At 40.8% G+C, this 24,099-nt stretch overlaps 1 protein-coding gene across 1 annotated transcript in view; it reads left to right on the top strand.

Moving 5' to 3' along the window:
- Positions 1–16,357: 16,357 nt before the first annotated feature.
- Positions 16,358–24,099, top strand: part of LOC120051219 (probable E3 ubiquitin-protein ligase HECTD4) — a 60,028-nt gene continuing 52,286 nt past the window's right edge. The window contains exons 1-3 of the mRNA XM_038997962.1: positions 16,358–16,504; positions 20,561–21,007; positions 21,056–21,132. Coding sequence (XP_038853890.1) covers positions 16,358–16,504; positions 20,561–21,007; positions 21,056–21,132 — 671 coding nt within the window. The remainder of the gene's footprint in view (positions 16,505–20,560; positions 21,008–21,055; positions 21,133–24,099) is intronic.

Below are 24,099 nucleotides of genomic sequence, written 5' to 3'. Positions count from 1 at the left end.
GGATATTTTCTACCTGCAGGCTGCAATGTTTTTATTTGTTGGCTTTATGTAGGTTTGTATCATTTTCATTTAGAGTTGGATAGAATTTTGGTTAACCACATCCCAATGAATTTGAGATGCAACAACGTTATTTATCAATTAAATGAAACGGTAAAACGAAAATGTTCATATGAAAACCATAACTGGCACGCTGATCGGTAGAAATTGCAAGACAAATTTGCATTCCACATGAAAATAGTTGCAGACTCCTAGTGTAGCCTATTACCGGCAACTTCAGGAGAGTAATGGCAGAACCTGCGAAAACCAGTAGGAGCGGGAAGAGGTTGGTCTGGTCAGCTTTTTATTTTCTGATGATCTTGATCTCTGCTCCCTCTTGAGTCATTTGTGTCTTATTTAATCAAACAGCATCAGACAAGCATATAGTTGATTTTATTAAAACACAGGGTGGGTCTATATATGGAAAAATACACATAAAAAAAAAAAAGTAAACCAATCAAGTGGTCGAAAGAACAGACGACTTTTGGTCACCAAGATTTTTGTTGTTGTAAGGGACAGCCCTACAATGTACCTAGAGGAGGACGGAAGCTAGCTGTCCTCCGGCTACACCATAGTGCTACCCTACAGAGTGCTGTTGAGGCTACTGTAGACCTTCATTGCAAAACAGTGTGTTTTAATCAATTATTTGGTGACATGAATATATTTAGTATAGTTTTATCTAAAAAGGATAACTTTTTTCGTATGTTTCACTATTTCTATTTGTATGGAATTCACTGAGGAGGATGGTCCTCCCCTTCCTCCTCTGAGGAGCCTCCACTGGTACAATGTATCCTGAGCACTTTGTCACTAAAACGGACTGTGTTAAAGTATCTTTCAGCTGCCTTAAATAACTAAGGGTTAGAGCATTAGGGCCTGCTGGGTTAGATAACTACGCAAGATGGATGCACACATATTACACACACACACAGACACACACACACACACACACACACACACACACACACACACACACACACACACACACACACACACACACACACACACACACACACACACACACATATTGCCTTTCTGATAGTGTTTGTCTTTCTCTTAACCTTTTCTCCTCATCCACTGGCTGTCTCCCTGGAGCACTGGTCTCCTCTGTCCCTCTATCTTTCTCCATCACATTTCAGGCTGGCTGATCAGATCAGACACTTGGAGAAGACCACAATTCTCCAATCCCTCCTGCAGGACTTTGTATCTCTATCCTGCTTCAACGTGCCAAGTGTGAAAGACTGTCATGGAGGGAAAAGGTTGGTGGCTCAAATTCAAAGGATGATAGATTTGCAATGAGCCTCAACTTTTTCAATGGATCTCTTCACAAGGCTAATTGTTCATTGTTACATTACATGCAATGTGTCAGTGTCTTACCTACTGTCAATCTAATAACAATAATCCTTAGTGAAACTGTGCATGTGCCTGTCGGTTCAAGTATTTATATATTTGTCTTTGCTCTCTTGCTGTAGCTGTACTGCTGGATTTTCCCAAGCCACTGACCTAATTCAAGTCCTTAAAAGCATGGAGGAAAGAGGAAGACTTAATGCTCAGAGCACAAATAAAGACTCAAAAAGAGGGACTCCTATTCGCCTCTACAAGCGATGTCTGAGGATCATTGAGTCCAAGAAGCCTTGACTGATGATTCCCAAACATCAGCACCCTTAAGTACCAGTTACTAGAATGGGAATGCAATGCATCTGTCCAACATCACCCTCTATAGTGTTTTTAAGATTTTTAAGCCTTAAGATGATAAATGTGGCAGAATAACTTGATTTGCTGCTGTTCGGTATAGGAGGGAATTCCAAATACCTTCCAACTTTTCCCCAAATCTTTGACCTCAACTGTAAGTAGAGTTGTACCGAACTAGAGTTGTACAGAATTCTCCTGCTGAGGGTACTATGATCCCTGACAACAATTTAGTATATTTATATTGATTCTTTGTACTTCTAGATTAAAACCCTTGAATATTACCAGTCTGTTACTTCATTGTCTCACATTACAAGATTCCCTTAAGGTGCATTATTGTTTAGCCAATAGCATTTCTAAAATTGCTCAAGAGGTGGCAACCTTATACCTTTAACAGTAAGGTAATTGACATTCACACACTCATTTGTTATTTTTCTTAGTTTTAGTATGTTATGAATTGATCATGTTGAAGTAAACAGTGTGGGATTTTCACTTCTTACCTAAAGGCTTGAAATTGTAATATTGTGTCAGATGATGATCATCATTTACCTACCTTGTCACTACAATCAGAAAAAGTACAGTAATACTTTTAAGAAAACAAATGAAACCATGAGTATTAAACAAACCCTGATACAATCTCAGCATTACTAGGAAGTATGTTTGTTGAAATGTTTGTCCGCCAGGGGTCTCCAACAGGTAGATCGCGAGCTACCAGTTGCTCGCAGCCCACCTATGAGTAACTTGCCAATCAATTCTGAAAGTACATGCATTTTTTCATATGTTCCATCGCAAACTGTCATAAACATAGAGCTGCTACTATCCAATCAAAGGCACATTGACATTATCCCACCCCTGGTTAGCCACTACTGGCTTAAACAGGGCTGCCAACTTTTGAAAAAAGCTTAGAGTGAGATTTGTTATGTGAATTTCTTTGCCCCCTGGCACAACCCCTATATGTACAATTGTACTGTTTTAAAGCTAATTTCCTGCAATTATACATATTTTCACATGGCTTAGGCATATGCCACTGGTCAGGTGTATTCAGGGTATTTTGAACATTAAATGATCACTCAATTTGACGACATTGTTACTTTGAGATTTTTGGGTGATGAAATTTAAAGAATGCTAAGATTTTTTAAAACATTTTTTAGGTGGTTTGACACCTTATTTAGACAAAAATTAAATGTGGGGAGACAGGCAAATGCTAGAAACAGTGGGAAGGTTGAAAGCAGAGATTGATCCCTGTTCTCAGGTGGAAAGTTGCATGTGACACGTACCGGGAGTGTTACCACTACACCAAGGCTCTGCACAGGAGATAATAATATTTATGGTCGATGGCATTGGGTAACCAAATCATAGATTGCATTATACTTGTCTATAGACTGCTTTCAAGTTAAGGACACAAAGTGGAATAACCGTAGTGTTCTTGCTGACAAGAACAGTAATTACCCTATATTTTAGCCCATTGTTACGAATGATAATTGTTCCACTAATCAGAATAAAGTAAATAGTTAATGAAATTGAATAATTATTTATATAAATCTGCCCCTTCACACTAACCAAATAATTGTTATATTAATCGTCCCTTTAGAATCAAACGTACACTTTTCGGTTCACTATCTGTTTGACAAATTGATTTCATAGTTACAAATCAGGCCACCGTACCAAACTTCCCTGCTAAAACGTACTGCATGTAGGTCTACCTGCTGCCTTTTCGTTGTCACAGCCTAAATGCCAATCACCAAACGAAGGGACTAATGCAAGTGGATTAAATCGATTTTAGTTGCTGTCAATAGGCTGCATTCAGCAATATGGACTGAAGTAACAGCAACCTCATTTTGTTGACAACATTGTACATAAAACATGCTACTCTTTTTAGTTTTCTAAACTCAGCAGAGAACGTTCTCTCGCTCCATTCAACTCCACTAATTTTGAGGGGCGTTTCTTCAAAACATGCATCAAATTCCCTTGATCCCTTACATAACTAGACCAATCATATGCTTCAATGTGTTGCGGTTCAGTGCTGTGGCAAGACAGGAAAATGATAGAGGTTCAGCTCGTGATGTTAAATTACAGTCGCAGATGCTCTGATTTCAAAACGATTTGGAGCACCCCTTACAAAAAGCACTATAGGATTACTATAAAAAGAGCATTATATAAATATCACTAAAAAACGTAGTATTCTTGTGGTAAATTCAGACATACTATAGAATAACTATAGCAATCTTATAGTAATAATATAGCAATAACTATAGCAATATTATAGTGATCCTATAAGATTACTATAGAAGAATATTATAGAAATATCACAGAAAAACTTTTCACATTATATAGTATTATGTTAAATTCAGACATACTATAGTAATCTTAAAGGAATACTATAACATCATCGTATAGTGATACTATAGCAATAACTAACACTATACACTACTATACCAATATACAAAGATATACTAATGGTATACCTTATGGTAATATTATAGCAATCTTATAGTGATACTACAGCAATAACTATAGTAGACTTGAAATGTTTTTGTTCAGTGTACATTAAGAAGTTGACAGATATGAAGACATCATATTTGAAAAATTATCAATTTTAATACTTTTTCACTCAGTTAACAAATCAAAAAGTTAGGCCTTAGCCTCCAAGTTACTCCCTTTGAGTAAAAAAAAACAAAACAGTTTTAAACCTAAATCTTGGACTTAAGCAATTTCGATTCAAGCTTCAATTAAATTATTTTTAAGACATCCTTCTCTATCTGGTTTTGCCTAATTAAAAAGTCTGTGGAGAAAAAGAAAAGAGGGTTTAAACAAATTTGCTTTGAGTACATAATAGCCTGCCTTACCCCAAATTAATCAATAGTCTTGGCACAAACTAATAGACCTGAGATCAGGTTACACACATTCATACACTCTTGTAATAAATAAATAATAAAATAAACTATAAAACCCCTTTTTGGCCATTTACAGTACTAGTAGTTCTGCTGTATTTTGAAGTAAAAGTCTTATATTTCATAATTTTACATGTTATTGTACAGTATTTATACAAAAAAATGACTAAGCAACTTACTGCAAATGCCTGTCAATGAAGAGACGGCCATCACCTCTGGGAAACAGAGCTGTCATGAGCTAAGAAATGCACTTTGATGGTTCTTTGCTCAGTCGAGTGATAATGTTCGCTTGAAGTTTAACACCCTCTGCCAGTTCCACATGTAAAACATCATAAAGCAATAACTTTTATAATATACATAAGCCAGTTACACATGATTTTGGGCCTTTAGAAGCTGTGGTCAAAATGTGCTATTTGCACAGTACTGTAGTAGTTATCAACAATGTATTCAAACTTTCCTTTGTGATGGACAGAAACATAGTTTTTTGCATGATATTAGAATATTTTTTTAAATGATATCTGAAATCAATACAGTATTTTAATATTAGGATTTGCTCTGACTTCCATTTTGTGTGCACCTGCTCTAAAAAAACCTTGCCTTGTTAGCGCAATCATCCCCACTATGTCTTTAATAGGGGTGTGCCGAGTATTCGAACAAAACCATTATTGCTACCGATATTAGGACTTTGCAGAACACAAATATGAATAGATTATTAACATCATTATCCGTGATTGTAAAATGTTGCAGAATACAGAATTTCTCGAGAAATACTACAAATTAAACAAAACATTGTTTTTGACATTGTCACGTGGTCACCATTGATGATGGATGTAGTCCTATCGCCCAGCCATGTGGTAACTATACAACTCTTATCTCCTTTCTCTCTGTCTCCCTCGCTTAGTCACTCTCCCCTTCTATCTTTCTCCCCCCTTTCTAAGTTCAGTATATTAGATTTGAGTTTTGGACTTAGTCAAGCATATGTTCTCTGCCTACCTCTCAGATTCATGTTTAGATAAATGCTTTGCTCACAAAGTATTATCTTGAAATGTAAACTGTTGTATTGTAATGTTTTCATCAACTATGTTAAAGGGGTGGTTCATTGAAAGATATGTTTAATCTCACTAGAACATTTTCCTAGGCATTAGCCTTCACCAGAGACCGTTTTTAGCTTGGTTAGGTCAGTATTTAGTTTAGCTCATCAGCGAATTCTACTTCGCCCTCTCCCATAGAAACCCCATTTAATGTCAAAGTTTATCATAAATACCTTCGAAAGACACCAAAGGTGCCTCCAATCACTGCAATAGCCCTTGTAGTTAAAATCTTGATAAGATTACTTTGCTAAAATATTTACCTAGCCTAATATTTCCCAATGATATCGGTAATGTTTTTCATTAAAATCCAAGCCCGCGACTTGAGTCAGAGTCACAAACTGAAGAAAACATTAGCTCCAGTAGGCGTATTTTTGTAACATGTTTAAAGCAAAACAGATTGTTTTTGGGCAATTCAATGACGAGACAACATTTGTTGCATAAAGTGAAGATAAATACATATAGTTTTTCATACATTCTAGATAAAATCGTAAATGTCGCATTTTGAAATAAAATTGCAGAAGTCTAAATACTGATCCAACTAACCTAAAAACTGTCTCTGGTAAAGGCTAATGCCTAGGTAAATGTTCTAATGAGGTTAAAAGTATTTTTCGATGAACCACCCCTTTAAGTAAGTAAATGTATTTGAATTATAAAACCATTATTGTAGTCCTTTCTGCCATGACTCATGTTGTTTGCTTGCTGTACTCTGTTAGGTAGTTTTAGTAGTCAACGAGAAATAGTTTTGTGAACATGTTTTGCATAATCCTAAATGGCACTATAAATTAAGACAATTTTATCATTGTACTACAATATGCATTAAACATTTACATTAAATTAAGCAAAACAGCACATGCATACAGTATTTTTCTGCTTGCTGTATTGTTACAATATTAATACACCTGCTTTTGTATTCAAATTGTGACTAGTTTGCATCCCCGCTTTACAGCTCAATGTTTGAAGTCACCCTACCATGCTGTCTGGTAGGGTTGTGACGCCTATGTCTTGTAGTGCTGCTTTTGTGGGTTGGAGGGTCCAGCCATGATGTCTGGGAACACACAGTATGACAGACAGTTAAGAGATTTAATACAGCTTCATTCAACCACCTCCTTACAACTTCTAATAATCCCTCCTACTCTCAATCTCTAATCCTCCTCATATTCTGATCATCATGCTGAAACCAAACACACACACCGTTAGAAACTGTTTCCTCTCTCACCATTGTGAGTTTTGGAGATAGGTGGGGATCCACTAGCCATGATGTCTGGGAACACACAAAAGTGAATATAGATTAATTCAACCACCACCTCCTTCCAACTTCTAATCCTCTTTCCTACTCTCAACCTCTACTCCTCATATTCTGGTCATCATGCTTAAACCAAACACACACACACACCCTTTGAAGTTGTGTGTCTCATTCTCTCCCTCTTGGTTTTTCACATCCTGGAGCAAACCTGGCAACTCTGAAAATATAGAACATAATGTGCTGTCATTACACTTGCATGCAATATGCATTCAACTAATAGATAGGTAGAAACTATACAACTGGTATCTATGGGTATATACACAACTAAACCTGGACTTGCATGCATGGTGAGAATATTCAGTGGGAGCATCCACAAACAGGAAAGCTTACCTTCAATCACGGAGAGAGATTGTCTGAGTGCAGCCTTTTCTCTTTTGAACTCCCTTATTTGAAAGTTTGCAGTGGTTAGCTGCATTTGCATTTCCTGTTTTGACAGGTGAGGTCCTCCTCACTCTCTGTGTCACTTTGAGGTCTGGCCTGGAAGGACAAAGATTCTTTGTACAACTTACAAATTTAGACATTAATATTATTTTTTTAGGAAAAAATCCACCAACCCCTCTTTTACGCTACTGCTACTCTCTGTTTATCATATAATAATAATTATAATAATAATTATCATATAACTCATAATTAAATGAGTTGACTCTTCACATGGGATGATTTCACTGAACAACAAAATAAATGGAATATTGAATGATCCCCAATGATCCATAGCATCTCCCAAAAACATTTTCAACATACATCTGTAAAATGATAGTCTAGAAACTAAAGCTTTGGTTGTCTTCCCCTCAGGCTTTCATGTCTTCTCCCTGGACCTCCTCAATGTCCACCTCTTGAACATCAGACTCTGAGGCCTCATCTTTGCTGTCACTTTCCAACCTTGAGGATGGCTTGTTGTGGCCGGTAGGGATATCCTTGTCTCATCGCGCACCAGCGACTCCTGTGGCGGGCCGGGCGCAGTGCGCGCTAACCAAGGTAGCCAGGTGCACGGTGTTTCCTCCGACACATTGGTGCAGCTGGCTTCCGGGTTGGAGGCGCGCTGTGTTAAGAAGCAGTGCGGCTTGGTTGGGTTGTGTTTCGGAGGACGCTTGGCTTTCGACCTTCGTCTCTCCCGAGCCCGTACGGGAGTTGTAGCGATGAGACAAGATAGTAATTACTAACAATTGGATACCACGAAATTGGGGAGAAAGGGGGTAAAATGTATTTTTAAAATATATATATTTTTTTTAAACACCTCCTTTTGCAACTGAATCCTGGACTTCCGGATGGGACGCCCCCAGGTGGTAAGGGTAGGTAACAACACATCCGCCACGCTGATCCTCAACATGGGCTCCTCAGGGGTGCGTGCTCAGTCCCGTCCTGTACTCCCTGTACACTCATGACTGCACTCATGACTGCACCTATTCCCCCTCAGGAGACTGAAAAGATTTGGCATGGGTCTTCAGATTCTCAAAAGGTTCTACAGCTGCACCATCGAGAGCATCCTGACTGGTTGCATCACTGCCTGGTATGGCACCTGCTCGGCCTCCGACCACAAGGCACTACAGAGGGTAGTGCGTTCGGCCCAGTACATCACTGGGACCAAGCTTCCTGCCATCCAGGACCTCTACACCAGGCGGTGTCATAGGAAGGCCCTAACAATTGTCAAAGACTCCAGCCACCCTAGTCATAGACTGTTCTCTCTGCTACCGTGTACCTGAGCTCCAAGTCTAGGTCCTAGCGGCGTCTAAACAGCTACTACCCCCCCCCCCCCCCTTCTGCTGCCCCTTCCCCGTCTTTTACACCGATGCTACTCTTTGTTTATTATACCTACATGTACATATTACCTCAATTACCTCGACTAACTGGTACCATCTGTATATAGCCTCACTACTGTTCTTTTATTGTTGCTCCTTAATTATTAGTTATTTTTCTATTTTTCTTTAAAAATATATATATATTTGGTTTATTTTAGTAAATACGTTAACACTTTTCTATTTTTTTCTTAACTGCATTGCTGGTTAAGGGCTTGTAAAGTAAGCATTTCACATTTCGAGTGATGAGCTGCTATTGTAGCTAGCTAGCTATCTAGCCAACTTTACATACTGTATAGCTAGCTAGCTAAGTGAATTAAGTATCACCAGCTACCTAACTTCATATTAGCTAGCTAAACACAAACTCCAAATGCATTTGTTTATAACCAGCTATCAGCCATGGAAAGGATAGCAGTTCCAACTGTCAAATAAGGGAGAGAGTAGGCTATTCTGGATAGAGCAGGTATGTTTGTGTAGTTCCAGTTCCTTGAAGTGAGGACAGAGATAATATTCAGTGCTATCTAATTTGAGTATAATGAAGTCTGTTTCTTGTGTTGTTTTCTGTCCTTAGAGGGCTGTGAAAGCCTGTCTGCAGAAGAAGAGGTGCCAATAAAGAGCAGTGGTTCTTAATCCTGGTCCTGGGGACTCAAAGGGGTGTATATTTTTTGTTTCTGCCTTAGCACTACACAGCTGATTCAAATGATCAACTCATCATCAAGCGGTATTTACAGTGGACTCATAAAGTATTCAGACCCCTTGACTTTTTCCACATTTTGTACGTTACAACCTTATTCTAAAATGTATTAAAATGTTTTTTCCCCCTCATCAATCTACACACATAATTACAAAGCAAAAACAGGTTTTTAGTAATTTTTGCAAATGTATAAAAAAAAACTAAGTTAGTAGACCCTTTACTAAATACTTTGTTGAAGCAACTTTGACAGGGTTTACAGCCTCAAGTCTTCTTGGGTATGATGCTACAAGCTTGGCACACCTGTATTTAGGGAGTTTCTCCCATTCTTCTCTGTAGATCCTTTCAAGCTCTGTCAGGTTAGATGGGAAGGGTCGCTGCACAGCTATTTTCAGGTCTCTCCAGAGATGTTAGATCGGGTTCAAGTCCGGGTTCTGGCTGGGCCACTCAAGGACATTCAGAGACTTGTACCGAAACCACTCCTGCGTTGTCTTGGCTGTGTGCTTAGGGCCTTTGTCCTGTTGGAAGGTAAACCTTCGCCCCAGTCTGAGGTCCTGAGCGCTGTGGAGCAGGTTTTCATCAAGGATCTTTCTGTACTTTGCGCCATTCATCTTTCCCTCAATCCTCACTAGTCTCCCAGTCCCTGCAGCTGAAAAACATCCCCACAGCATGATGCTGCCACAACCATGCTTCACCGTACTTATCGTGCTTGGTTTCCTCCAGACGTGACGCTTGGCATTCAGGCCAAATAGTTAAATCTTGTTTCTCATGGTCTGAGAGTCTTTAGGTGCCTTTTGGCAAACTCCAAGCGGGCTGTCGTGCCTTTTACTTCCGTCTGGCCACTCCTACCATAAAGGCCTGATTGGTGGAGTACTACAGAGATGGTTGTCCTTCTGGAATGTTCTCCCATCTCCACAGAGGAACTCTGGAGCTCCAAACTTCTTCCATTTAAGAATGATGGAGGCCACTGTTTTCTTGGGGACCTTCAATGCTACAGAAATGATTTGGTGCCCTTCCCCAGATATACTGTATGCCTCGACACAATCCTGTCTCGGAGCTCTATGGACAATTCCTTCGACCTCATGGCTTGGTTTTTGCTCTGACAGGCACTGTCAACTGTGGGACCTTTTTATATAGACAGGTGTAGGCCTTTCCAAATCATGTTCAATCAATTGAATTTGCCACAGGTGGACTCCAATCAAGTTGTAGAAACATCTCAAGGATGATCAATGGAAACAGGATCAGTCTTCAGGCAATTTTGGTTCTGTTTTCATGTCCAGACGCTTCTCTTGTTTTGTATTACTCTTGTTCATTATTATTAAACTGATCAACTGCACTTGCTTCCTGACTCCCAGTGTGTTCGTTACACATGCATCTATCTATCCAAAGTTAGCTTGATTTGTTATAAGAGATATTATACTTTAGTAATCCACAATGACCTGGTGATGGAAGTCTAATAATTACATTATCTTCTATATTCCTACGGGTACCTTGCAACTGGAGATCCCTTCAAAACGATTGCCTACAATTACCGTGTAGGGCACTGCACCGTTGGGTGACCAGGAACATCTGGGACTGCCTCCTGGGGGAATTCAGGTGTGTGTGTGAAGTCTACCTGTGTCCTGCATAACTTCTTGAGGATGGACACGAGGACCAGGATGGCATCTACAGCTTTGCAGATGTGTGCTAGAGGAGAGGTCTGCTGCTCTGCAGGATGTTGTCAGGATGGGGGCCAACAATGCAACACAGGAGGCAATCCGGGTGCGGGAGATCTTCACTTCCTACTTTTTCAAAGAGGGTGCTGTTCCTTGGGAACAACAGACTACACTATGCACAACCAGAATACTTTTTTAAAAGCCATCCACATATCAATAAGAGTATTCTTCCAGTCATTAAATTCCCAGTTCCTCTCCCTTTGATTTCTCCTTGTCAGGTGAGGGTGCTGTTCAGGTAAGGGTGATGTGTATACAAAAACTAACAGGCTCTTTTAAGAGTCACCCATATTGAAAAAATGTTGAACAATTAGACACCCTATAACCCACACCTACATACTGGTGCATTAATCAGAAAGCAGGCTCAGGTGTGTAGCTGTGGCTCCTTCCACCTTCAAAGAATAGGCAAGAGGAACAACCATGGAGAATAGTAAGTAACTTAATTATTTATATAACTACGCTATATTGTTTGTCCTTGTGTGTCTGTACATGTTTTTCAGTATAAAGTACTCTTCAGCCACTTAGTGTGGACACCAGGTAAGGCCACACACACAGATTCTTGTTGAACACTGTTATTGAGACAATAAGGTAGTTAAATTGTCAGTCTCAACCTAAATCTACGAGGTTATATTAGCCGTGTTGGTGAACCCCTCCCCCGCATCTGAACTGGCTGAGACATCGAGGGCATGATCAGAGGTGAGAGGTCACTTGGTCGGGTCAACAGGAAGTATTATTAAAGAGATGCTTTACATTGAAATACAGATAGAGATGTAGTAGTCCCAGAGTTAATGATCCAAGGTCAGTTTTGCATTTCACCTGATGTGAATGATGATTATGATGACTGAGAGTGTTAGAATAAAATAAAAAACTCTCTCTCCATCTGTCTCTTGTCTGCAGGTATGTTTTGATGTGAGAGAGGATGCCAACCCCAGTCCTGTTATCGCCACCTCACCAGCTCTTAAGATAACCTTTGGCTCAAGGCTGGTTAGGAAACACAGCTAGATACAGTATTATGTCATTGTAATGACATGAGAGAATATTAAGATTAGTAGCACTATAATTCATTAATCATATGTTGTCTTCCCTGCTCCCCTGTTCTTAACTCTTTCCCTTTTTGTTTTTTTACACTCATACCTCTCTCCATACCTCCTCTTTCTTTCTCAGATTTTATAATGCGCACCAGATGTGCATTGAAGTAAATTGAACTTCTACGTATAATATATTAGTTGTAATATTTATAATGCATGTATTATGTATTTATAACACTTGGATAATGAACTTCTTTCAATAAAGCAATTCACATTATCTACTGGAATGGGTCTACATTCTCTACTGGTTGAAATTAAGTCTCTCATTTGATGAAATACTACACCTATCATGTGTCCTCTGATTATTATTATTTTTTTTTTTTAACCTTTATTTAACCAGGTAGGCTAGTTGAGAACAAGTTCTCATTTGCAACTGAGACCTGGCCAAGATGAAGCATAGCAATTCGACACATACAACAACACAGAGTTACATATGGAATAAACAAAACATACAGTCAATAATACAGTAAAACAAAAGAAAACAAAAAGTCTATATCCAGTGAGTGCAAATGAGGTAAGATAAGGGAGTTAAGGCAATAAATAGGTCATGGAGGCGAAGTCATTACATTATAGCAATTAAACACTGGAATGGTAGATGTGCAGAAGATGAATGTGCAAGTAGAGATACTGGGGTGCAAAGGAGCAAGATAAATAAATAAATACAGTATGGGGATGAGGTAGTTGCATGGGCTATTTACAGATGGGCTATGTACAGGTGCAGTGATCTGTGAGTTACTCTGACAGCTGGTGCTTAAAGCTAGTAAGGAAGATATGAGTCTCCAGCTTCAGTGATTTTTGCAGTTTGTTCCAGTCATTGGCAGCAGAGAACTGGAAGGAAAGACGACCAAAGGAGGAATTGGCTTTGGGGGTGACCAGTGAGATATACCTGCTGGAGCACGTGCTACGAGTGGGTGCTGCTATGGTGACCAGGGAGCTGAGATAAGACGGGGCTTTACCTAGCAGAGACTTGTAGATAACCTGTAGTCAGTGGGTTTGGCGATGAGTATGAAGCGAGGGCAAACCAACGAGAGCGTACAGGTCGCAATGGTGGGTAGTGTATGGGGCTTTGGTGACAAAACGGATGACACTGTGATAGACTGCATCCAATTTGTTGAGGAGAGTGTTGGAGGCCATTTTATAAATGACATCACCGAAGTCGAGAATCGGTAGGATGGTCAGTTTTACGAGGGTATGTTTGGCAGCATGAGTGAAGGATGCTTTGTTGCGATATAGGAAGCCGATTCTAGATTTAATTTTTGATTGGAGATGCTTAATGTGAGTCTGGAAGGAGAGTTTACAGTCTAACCAGACACCTAGGTATTTGTAGTTGTCCACATATTCTAAGTCAGAACCATCCAGAGTAGTGATGCTGGATGGGCGAGCAGGTGCGGGCAGTGATCGGTTGAATAGCATGCATTTAGTTTTACTTGCGTTTAAGAGCAGTTGGAGGCCACGGAAGGAGCATTGTATGGCATTGAAGCTCGTCTGGAGGTTAGTTAACACAGTGTCCAAAGAGGGGTCAGAAGTATACAGAATGGTGTCGTCTGCTTAGAGGTGGATCAGAGAATCACCAGCAGCAAGAGCAACATCAGTGATGTATACAGAGAAGAGAGTCGGCCCGAGAATTGAACCCTGTGGCACCCCCATAGAGACTGCCAGAGGTCCGGACAACAGGCCCTCCGATTTGACACACTGAACTCTATCAGAGAAGTAGTTGGTAAACCAGGCGAGGCAATCATTTGAGAAACCAAGGCTGTCGAGTCTGCCAATAAGAATGTGGTGATTGACAGAGTCGAAAGCCTTGGCCAGGTCGATGAATACGGCTGCACAGTAATGTCTCTTATCGATGGCGGTTATGATGTCGTTTAGGACCTTGAGCGTGGCTGAGGTGCACCCATGACCAGCTCTGAAACCAGATTGCATAGCGGAGAAGGTACGGTGGGATTCAAAATGGTCGGTAATCTGTTTCTTAACAGATCAGTGCTGATATTGAAGAAAGTCTCCAGCGATGGTTCGCATAGTGTCAAATTCGTCATGGGAACCACTCGATATGATTGCTCATTGCCCAGTGGTCATAAAGTTCGGAAACGTTGAACTTTTTCACCCCCTCCCACACCACGTTCACGCACCCCAACGGTCCTGCCCACTTGGCTTCTTACCGCAATTCTTCCATTGAAAATAAGTGGGAAGTGTTGTTTCACCACGCGGTGCCACTCTCAGATCACACAAATAGTGTCATTGCGCAAAATGGTACAAAGCATTATCTGGATATGTGTGCAACAAAAGTTCAACATTTGACACCCGCTACCATTTCTGTCAAGCCGTCAACACATAGTTTGACCCATGCATTCGATAAATCCAAGGTATGCACCACACAGAACGTACTGCAACTGCCTCTGCAACACAATGCTGAAAGGCAAACGCAGCGTTCCATTGGAAATGAATTTACTTCTGCTGTACCAAAATGCAAAAAAACCTGTCGGTGTGAAGCAGTGTGCAGATGCGTGTATCGCTTTATCAGAAGTACGCCATCAATGACGTCCAAAGCTTGTTTGATCACGTGCTTTTTCAAACTGCTTGTTGCAAAATGCAAGACCCCATTGATTTCGCCATGGTTCGGGGCTTTCTTTGATTCCAAGCTACTTTAAAACACTGACCTCTACTGAACGTACTTACAAATATAGTTAGGATTTTTAAAAATAAATTTCACCTGACCGGTAGCTTAGCAGGTAGAGTAGGGAACTATGGAACATTCAGGGATGTGAGGTCAAATGCACAATATTTTGAAAAATAGTTTTATGTGAAACCACACTCTCGGCACTGTTGTTCAAAATAATTTGTTTTGTTTGGTATTGTATAAGCCTCTGTCTTATGCATCCTAAATAATACTATAGATACAGTTTTGAAAAATAGCAAACTTCAAGGTAAAAAAGGAAGCATGAAGTAAACCCAGTCTTCCAACTGATTGTAGGCTACTAAAGCCAACGATTTACAGCTGCGCCACGAAATTTACATAAAAACAGTGGAGAAAAAAACATCCATCTGAAAATCACACCTATTGCTGTCTAGCAAATGTCAAGGGTATTGTGAACAGATAATGACGCTCCAAGTACTGAACCGTTTCCCGGAACAATTTGCTGAAAGCGCGGAAGCTTTCAGAAAGCCTCGGTTTCCCAAAAGGCCCAGCAGAAACATCTCTAGACCGACATATTACTCTCTTGCTACATGTGCAGTTAAAGGGGAATTATACACGCAAATATATATATATTTTTTTACCTTTAAAAAAAACATGGATTCAGAACATAAGTTATCGATGTTTCTCTTTGAACAATTTAAATCATGAGAGCAAACATTATTTTTTTTCCAAAACCAGGATTTTTTTGTTGTTGTGAGAAAACAGAATTCAGGAAATACTACATTTAAATGGGCCCCCTTTGTGTTGTTTTAACCATTATTTTACCAGGTATATTGACATAAAACACCTGTTGTACACAAAGGGCCCGGGGAAGAGCAGCTATCATGCTAGAAAAGGTTAGAGATCCCTGTTGTAGGATAACCTGCAGTGTATGCTGGGAACTGTTGGCCTAGGAAACATGGCGTCTCAGCTGTGGTATTTCGAATATCTATCCGGTCACTAATAAACAGAGGTTGGACCATTAACGGAGCCATTTTTCCTGCTTTCTTGTCGTGTTGTGGTCATGCTCAGACTTTGTGTTCAGCAGGAGAAGGCAGTCATTTATGAAACTTCGCTCTAAATATTACGGTTTACAGAGTGTCACATCCACTCTGCACTGTGAAGACGGTACAGTACGGTTGATAGCTAGCCTCGGCTAGATAAAGAACCTGTCCCACACAGTGCAATCAGCTGGCCGACCTATGTTAGCCAGCTAGCCACTGTAGTAAAGCAGTACGAGTGGCATTAGTTAGCTAACGTAGCTGGCTCGGACTACGTTTGAGTTTGTCATCTGACTGACAGCATGTCTGTCGGGTAGTGTTGTTGTCATTTCGGATATTGAATTTGTTTTGATGTTCGACCTCTCTGGCATTTTTCTCGGGGGAGAGAGAGATGGGCTCCGGGGCCGTGGATTCGTCCCAGTGGCTGTCAGTGAAGGAAGAGACTATTTTCCTTCACGATGGACTGATTCGGGTCACGGATCTGGCTGAACTTCCCAGTGAAATCGGGGTGTCTGAGCAGGGCGACACTGAGCAGGAGGTGAGTCTACTCTGCATCAACGTTTGCATTTCGAATGTTTTCTTGGCAACAACAGTGTAGTTAACGTTAGCTAGCTAACCGACTATAGTTAAGCTAAATAGCCGAAAGCTAACGTTACCTAGCTAGCTCAACATTTGATTCCATATGAATAAAGTCACATTTAGCTGAATAAACATATTCTATTTTTAGCTAATAATGTTCATGAGTAAGGTGCCAACGCCGGCTTGACAAGCAGGTAATAACATTAACAGTAACAATAGCAGGCTAACTGTTTAGCCAACGTTAGCAGACTGTCTAACGTTACCTTTTGAAGAGGTAGTTAGCTATAACTGGGTACGTTATTCATGTCAATTGAAAATCTTATTGCCAGCTAATACTCAATGTGGTGATAACGTCGTTTCCATTCCTGATTGATCGGATCCAGCTGCTATAACGTTAGCTATGAATCTCACTGTATAGGCATGATGACTCACGACGTAGCTAGGTAGACTATTATCATGTCCTGGCTTTTAAATCCCCACCCTTTGTGGGGTACCCCTTGTCATTTTTGGCCAAGACATTGGGTGCTCTTGAGTGGTGGCTGGCTATTGTTGTGTTCATCAACTTATGCATTACATTCTTCAAAGCACATTGGCATACAAACTAAAAAAATACAATAGGAAAAGTAAATAAGGCATGCTTGCAAGCTCCTCAAACCAGTATGTAGCCATGGGGTCTTACAGTTCAGAGTTCAGCATATAGAAGCACAGTATACTTCCTCATTGGCACACTTGACAGTATTTCAATGAACTGCCATAATTCAATGGCAGTCTTTTATTTGGTCAATATTCATCTGGTGTTGACACCTGTGCAATGCCTTGTGGTCTTTTACTCAACCATAAACACAAAAATATGGACTATTAAGCTAGCTAGCCTATGTGCTTGACTCTTAAAAGGCCTTTTCTGGTCAACCTTGACATTAAGGTTCAGAATAAGTACCGAATAAATGGATGCTTGAATGATCGATCCCGTTAGCTGTAGGAATCCATTGACAAATGTGCTAGGCATATCAGAGACTAGGGCGGCAGGTAGGCTAGTGGTTAAGAGTGATGGCCCTGTAATTCGAAAGGTTGCAGGTTATCTATTCTTATTCCAGATTAGATTTGACTTAGATTTGTGTGTATTAGGTATTCGTTGTAGAATTTTTAGATATTACTTGTTAGATATTGCTGCACTGTCGGAACTAGAAGCACAAGCATTTTGCTACACTCACAATAACATCTGCTAACCGTGTGTATGTGACCAATAATGATTTGATTTGAATCCCTGAGCTGACTAAGTGAAACCTGAGCAAGGCACTTAACCTATAATTACTCCTGTATGTTTTTTTAAACGAATATGGACTTTCTCTAGTTCCTACTACTCATACTTGAATAGAATTGTGTTAATAACCAGAAAATGGTGCAACGGGGGGAATAGAGAAGGTGAGAACAAGGAAATTGAGGTTTGTGACTGAGGGTGCACAGATGGAGAGTGATGTAGACCTAAACATAGATAAAGGGGTCACAGACTGATAGATGGTGAATGAGTGAGAGTCAGACAGATTACATGTTACAGATGGACACTGAGAATTAATCAACCGAGAGGACTAGACTTTACTGCGTACATCTCCTGCTTGTAAAGTTTTCTTATTTTTCGTAAGAGTGGAGCAATGACTGGGGGATAGAGCAGCTGTGCTAGCTAGCCCTGTGCCCCTGGTGCAGTAGTTTGGCATCCTGATTCTACTGCTTCATAGTGGGACAGGCTTAGCTTTAGGTCTGAGAGGTGGAAGTCAAAACAAAGGTCTTATTGCCCGTGTCACTTCTCAGAATAGCCCAGTACCATTGGTTCAATAGCAGTACAGGACATGGAAGTGTTGCAGTGGAAGGATGGATGGCATGTAACCTGAGCATCTGCAGTGTGCCTCTAGTTATTGTACTGTCACCACCATCCACCCTTCCCCCTGCTCTCACTAACCTTATTCTTCTTATGTAGGGCTCCCGAGGGCTCCCGAGGGCTCCCGAGTGGCGCAGTGGTCTAAGGCACTGCATCTCAATGCTAGAGGTACAGACCCTGGTTAGATTCCAGGCTGTATCACAAACGGCCGTGATTGGAAGTTCCTTAGGACGGCGCACAATTGGCCCAACATCGTTAGGGTTTAGCTGGGGTAGGCCGTTATTGTAAATAAGAATTTGTTCTTAACTGACTTGCCTAGTTAAATAAAGGTTAAATAAAAATTATGTGAGGAGGTAACGTAGTGCAACACTAATTGCCGTATGATGAGTTGGGGTTATTAGGGGGTCTGTGGACATTGTAATTTCCCTATCAGAGAGTAGTAGAAACATTAAAATGTGTGGTTTGGTTAAGTCCTCCAGCCTCTCCAAGCAGCTTCCTCTGGTCTTTATGGAGGCCATCTAAAGGGGCCATTAGCACAGTGGGAATGTTTCCATATGCATGCCTCTTTTGGGTTAATGTTGCCAAACTCATGATTGATCAGGTCATCCAGCAGCCCATGGGTGCTTAGATGCAGGCTATTTATATCAGAATCACTAACCACGTTTCCATCCACAGTTTTTATGTCAGTGAAGTCATACCATATTTAAAAATTTAAAAAATCACGACAGCTGTGATGAAAACAGGAAGTTTCAATACAATTTTATAAAGATAATTTGTTCGTTCGACATATGTGATACATTTAGTGTCCGTAAAATTAATTATGCATAAAATGGCGGTGGAAACGCTTTTATGCGCAGAATTTATATAATAACCTTCATATCGAAGTAAATTTGGTGTCACACAATCATATGGTGTGTGGTCCTCCCACTATGACTTGGTAGTGCAGTTTATTAGGCTACAGATGAAATATTTTATGATGAACTTCACAGGGTGGTGAAAGTGCATGGTGATGAGCTTGCTTGATGCTTCTTTCCATTAAATATCTAGGGTCTTATTCTGGTGACATGATGATCGATGCTTGACTGCCTTTTGACAAATAAAATATTCTCGCTCTTATCCATAATAATGTAGACTAGCCTACCCGCACTATACCTGCGAGCTGCTGAGTAGTCACATTTGGTATTTAACATAACAGTTTTAGTGACAAATGTATCGGTGCAGTTGAAAATGTGATGGGAACATATTGAAAATGTGAGTTTTCGGGACATGACAACTTAAGCGGAAAATAAAATGTTGTGCCCTACGTCGTCAGGCACTGATTTTTATCCCCAACAAGTCCATTTGGTGAAACACCACTGGTGGAAAAATTTGCATATTTTCTTTATGCAGCTTCTATAATATTTAGATGGACATCTTTCTCCAATTGGATGGAAGTCTAGCTGTAGAGGATAATCCTTTCTGCAGAGTAAGGTGGAGAGGGTCGGTGAACAATCCCAGTCTCCAATTAAGGGATTTTACCGTAACATTAGTCGCATATCTGAAGAATAAAAAAGTGCCTGCTAAATGGTGTTATGGAGTCTTAGACTAGACACTGTAATCGATACCTGGTTGAAATGCTGCGTAAGTGCAGATGATGCACAATATTCCTTTTTATCTCCTCTGAAATAACCCCACAATCTCTCTCTCTTTCATACTGCTTCTTTTTTTGATTATGTAATGCTGTATTTGGCTGTTTCTCTTGGTAAGAACATCTACACTATGAATACAATTTAAATGTGAAATGACTGTGGGTTAGAAATACAACAAGGAGTATCCCAGGTTATTTCCACACATGTATTTTGATTCTTTAATGAGTATCATTAGAATCAAAGGGTCTAACCTCCTTTTCCTCTCTCATATTAAATTTAGCTACACATTATCTCATAGTGAAGCAGTACTCTGTTGTAAATTGGATTTAGAGGTCGCCAGACCCCAGCTAGATGGTGATTTACAGTCAGTGCACTATACTGGATGCCGTCATCGCTTTGAGATCTCGACCCATTGTCTCCCCAAGGATTAAACCAACTCCTGTTGGTTACGTATCTTCATGACTATTTTCTGTATCCCTCATATTTTCTCAATCTTCCTTTCTATCTCTTCTAGATCCTCACATTCGAGACAAAGAACCCTGCGGAGCTAGCCGAGCGTCTCCGTGCAGTCTGTGGTAACCAAAGCAATGCGTATGCCCGCCTGTTGGAATACCGTCTGAATGCTCTACGGGGCCTGTGGGGGGCTCAGCGTCAGTTGGCCCTGGAGGAGCAGCAGGACCGGGAGGGGGCTGGAGGGGGTGATGAGGAGGCCCTGGCCCTGCTAAAACAACAAGGCCTGCTGCAGCAGCCTGAGCAGGCTCCTTTCACCTCCCGCATGGGGCTGCTACTGGTCTTCCCTCTCCTGCAGTCCCAGACACGCAGTGACCCGGCGCTCTGTGGGGTCACGGCGGAGGTACTGCTGTCTTGCCTGCGTGACTGCCAGCCCCTCAGCCTCAGCAAGGAGCCTGCCGACTGCCTCAATGGCCTAGAAGGGCTGCTCTGCTCCTGGCTGGAGGAAGGGGTCCAGCAGACAGCACAGACCCAGCAGGGCCAGGGGCAGCAGGGCCAGGCTCCTACATACGTGCTCCACGCACACAGGCAGAGGGAGAATGCTGCCGCTGCCCTGGTAGCTCTCGCCTGTGCCAGGTGAGACCACACGCTTAACAACAGTGCACACCACACATAAAGAGGAGAGAATAGTATGCCGGATCACTTGAGTCTGCTTAGCCGTCTGGCTCATTTACTCCAGCTTCCTAATACTGCTCAAATGATGATTAGGCAAGCCCTGAAGTGTCATCCCATTTCTGTTTCCACTTTCAGTGATGTAGCTAGCCCCAGTTGTTCACTAAATATAATCTTCTCTTTCTTTATCTTTGAAAAAGGCCTTTCAGTTTTTGTGTTTGCTATGTCAGTGATGCTTGTTGAACAGGGGTCTTGTTTGTCACCTAGGTCAGGGGTTTTCAGACTTTTCTTTCCCAGGGACCCCCGCCCAGGCAAACCCCCATCATATTTTAGCAAAAAATATATATAATCACGTCTTGTCTCAGGTGAATGATAATGGCAAGTAGAAGTAATCAACATTTTAAAATGAATAGATTTGGAAGACAGTTTCATTGTTTTAACCTCCCCACAGTTCATTGGATGAGGAAGTGTAAACTCTAACATATTCTAGCTAGAAATGTAAAGGCATCGTGGTGGCATAGACAACATTTAGCTGTTGTAAAGCACCTTTTTGCAATGCTACTATTTTTCCTTTTAGCTGAGAGAAAATTGTACATGTTTGAAGCAAATTTCCTGCAATTCTATGCATTTTGCCAAGGCTAATGCTGTGTTCCTCTGCTCAATCATTATAACAAAATCACTGGCCGTGTGCCCTGAATGCTGGGGTTTTAGAATGTTCTATTCCTCCTGACTGTCTAGCTTTCATTTGATTGTTAATTCTCAAAGATGCTATTATCAAAATCCAATCAAATTTTCTGTTCACCTACACATATTTAGCAGATGTTATTGCGGGTGTAGCAAAATGCTTGTGTTCCAAGCTTCAACAGTGCAGTAATATCTAACAATTCACAACAACAAACATCTGAAGTAAAAGAATGGAGTTAAGAAATATATAAATATTAGTCCGAGCAACGTCGGAGTGGCATTGACTAACAGTAGAATATTTAAAGTTCTATCTTTTCTGCATGCTTTCTATCTGGTTTTGGTTGTTTATTTAAGTTGACACACACTGTTTTTCCATCCCGAAAAGTGACCAGTATACAGAAAAAACCCTATTATTAGCTCCAATGACTGTAATTTCCTCCATATTACAAGGATCGTGAAGCCGTTTATCTACGTCCCCAGAGTCTGATGAACAGGAACAGCTAGCATCACACTGTTCCTGTAGACTTAGTCATTGCGCTAACGCTATTGGCTTGTGAAACTACCTTTTTAACTTCCTTCATACATGACGCAGAAACATTAACATGGTATCTGTGGACCCCAGTTGGAAAACCCCTGACCTAGGACACAGAGGACAGCACTCTTTTCTTTCACCTGTGGCTGCAGCCCGGCTTCTGCTGTTGACAACTGTGCTTCACTTGTTAACCAGAACCCTCTGCCCTTTGTGTGCCCTGTGTAGAGGCATAGAGCCCATTGTGTTGGGGAACCATCCAGTTCTGGTGCTCTCCCTTTCACCAACAGTGGTGGGTAGTTAAAGAGCTAGGCTATCCTCTGTCTCCCCCCTGATGGTTTGGGTGTGCCTTATAGCTACTTTTTTTTTTTTTAATGATCAAAGTAGCTTAACCTTTCTAGCGCAGGCGTTCCGCTAGCAGAACCCCTCGACAACATTCCGCTGAAAAGGCAGCGCGGGAAATTAAAAAATATTTTTTAGAAATATGTAACAATCAATCTTAACATAATCACTAGTTAACTACACATGGTTGATGATATTACTAGTTTATCTAGCTTGTCCTGCTTTGCATATAATCGATTCGGTGCCTGTTAATTTATCATTAATCATAGCCTACTTCGCCGAACGGCTATTTAACAAGCACATTCGCAAAAAAAGCACTGTCGTTGCACCAATGTACCTAACCATAAACATCAACGCCTTTCTTAAAATCAATACACAAGTATATATTTTTAAACATGCATATTTAGTTATTATTGCCTGCTAACATGAATTTCTTTTAACTTGGGAAATGCTGTCACTTCCCTTGCGTTCTGTGCAACAGAGTCAGGCTATAGGCAGCAGTTTGGGCCGCCTGGCTCGTTGCAAACTGTGTGAAGACCAACTTCGCCCATCGGTCTGATGACTTAACAAAAGCGCATTTGCGAAAAAGGCACAATCGTTGCACGAATGTACCTAACCATAAATATCAATGCCTTTCTTAAAATCAATACACAGAAGTATATATTTTTAAACCTGCATATTTAGTTAAAAGCAATCCAGGTTAGCAGGCAATATTAAACTAGGGAAATTGTGTCACTTCTCTTGCGTTCATTGCACGCAGAGTCAGGGTATATGCAACAGTTTGGGCCGCCTGGCTCGTTGCGAACTAACTTGCCAGAATTTTACGTAATTATGATGTTATATTGAAGGTTGTGCAATGTAACAGGAATATTTAGACTTATGGATGCCATAAGGTTCCGTATTTCACTGAAAGAATAAACGTTTTGTTTTCTAAATGATGTTTCCAGATTTGACCATATTAATGACCTAAGGCTCGTATTTCTGTGTGTTATTATGTTATAATTAAGTCTATGATTTGATAGAGCAGTCTGACTGAGCGGTGGTAGGCAGGAGCAGGCTCGTAAGCATTCATTCAAACAGCACTTTCGTGCGTTTGCCAGCAGCTCTTCGCTGTGCTTCAAGCATTGAGCTGTTTATGACTTCAAGCCTATCAACTCCCGAGATTAGGCTGGTGTAACCGATGTGAAATGGCTAGCTAGTTAGCGGGGTGCACCCTAATAGCGTTTCAATCGGTGACGTAACTCGCTCTGAGACCTTGAAGTAGTTGTTCCCCTTGCCCTGCAAATTAGATCATTTTATTCTGAATGATTTTATATTCTGGATTGGAGGGCTGCTGACCACAGACTGCACATGTTTTTAAACCTGCTGTCTTATGC

The sequence above is a fragment of the Salvelinus namaycush genome, chromosome 1 (assembly GCF_016432855.1).
Source record: "Salvelinus namaycush isolate Seneca chromosome 1, SaNama_1.0, whole genome shotgun sequence".
Taxonomy (NCBI): domain Eukaryota; kingdom Metazoa; phylum Chordata; class Actinopteri; order Salmoniformes; family Salmonidae; genus Salvelinus; species Salvelinus namaycush.
Note: the sequence above shows the minus strand (reverse complement) of the source record. Positions and strands in the feature narration are given on the sequence as shown.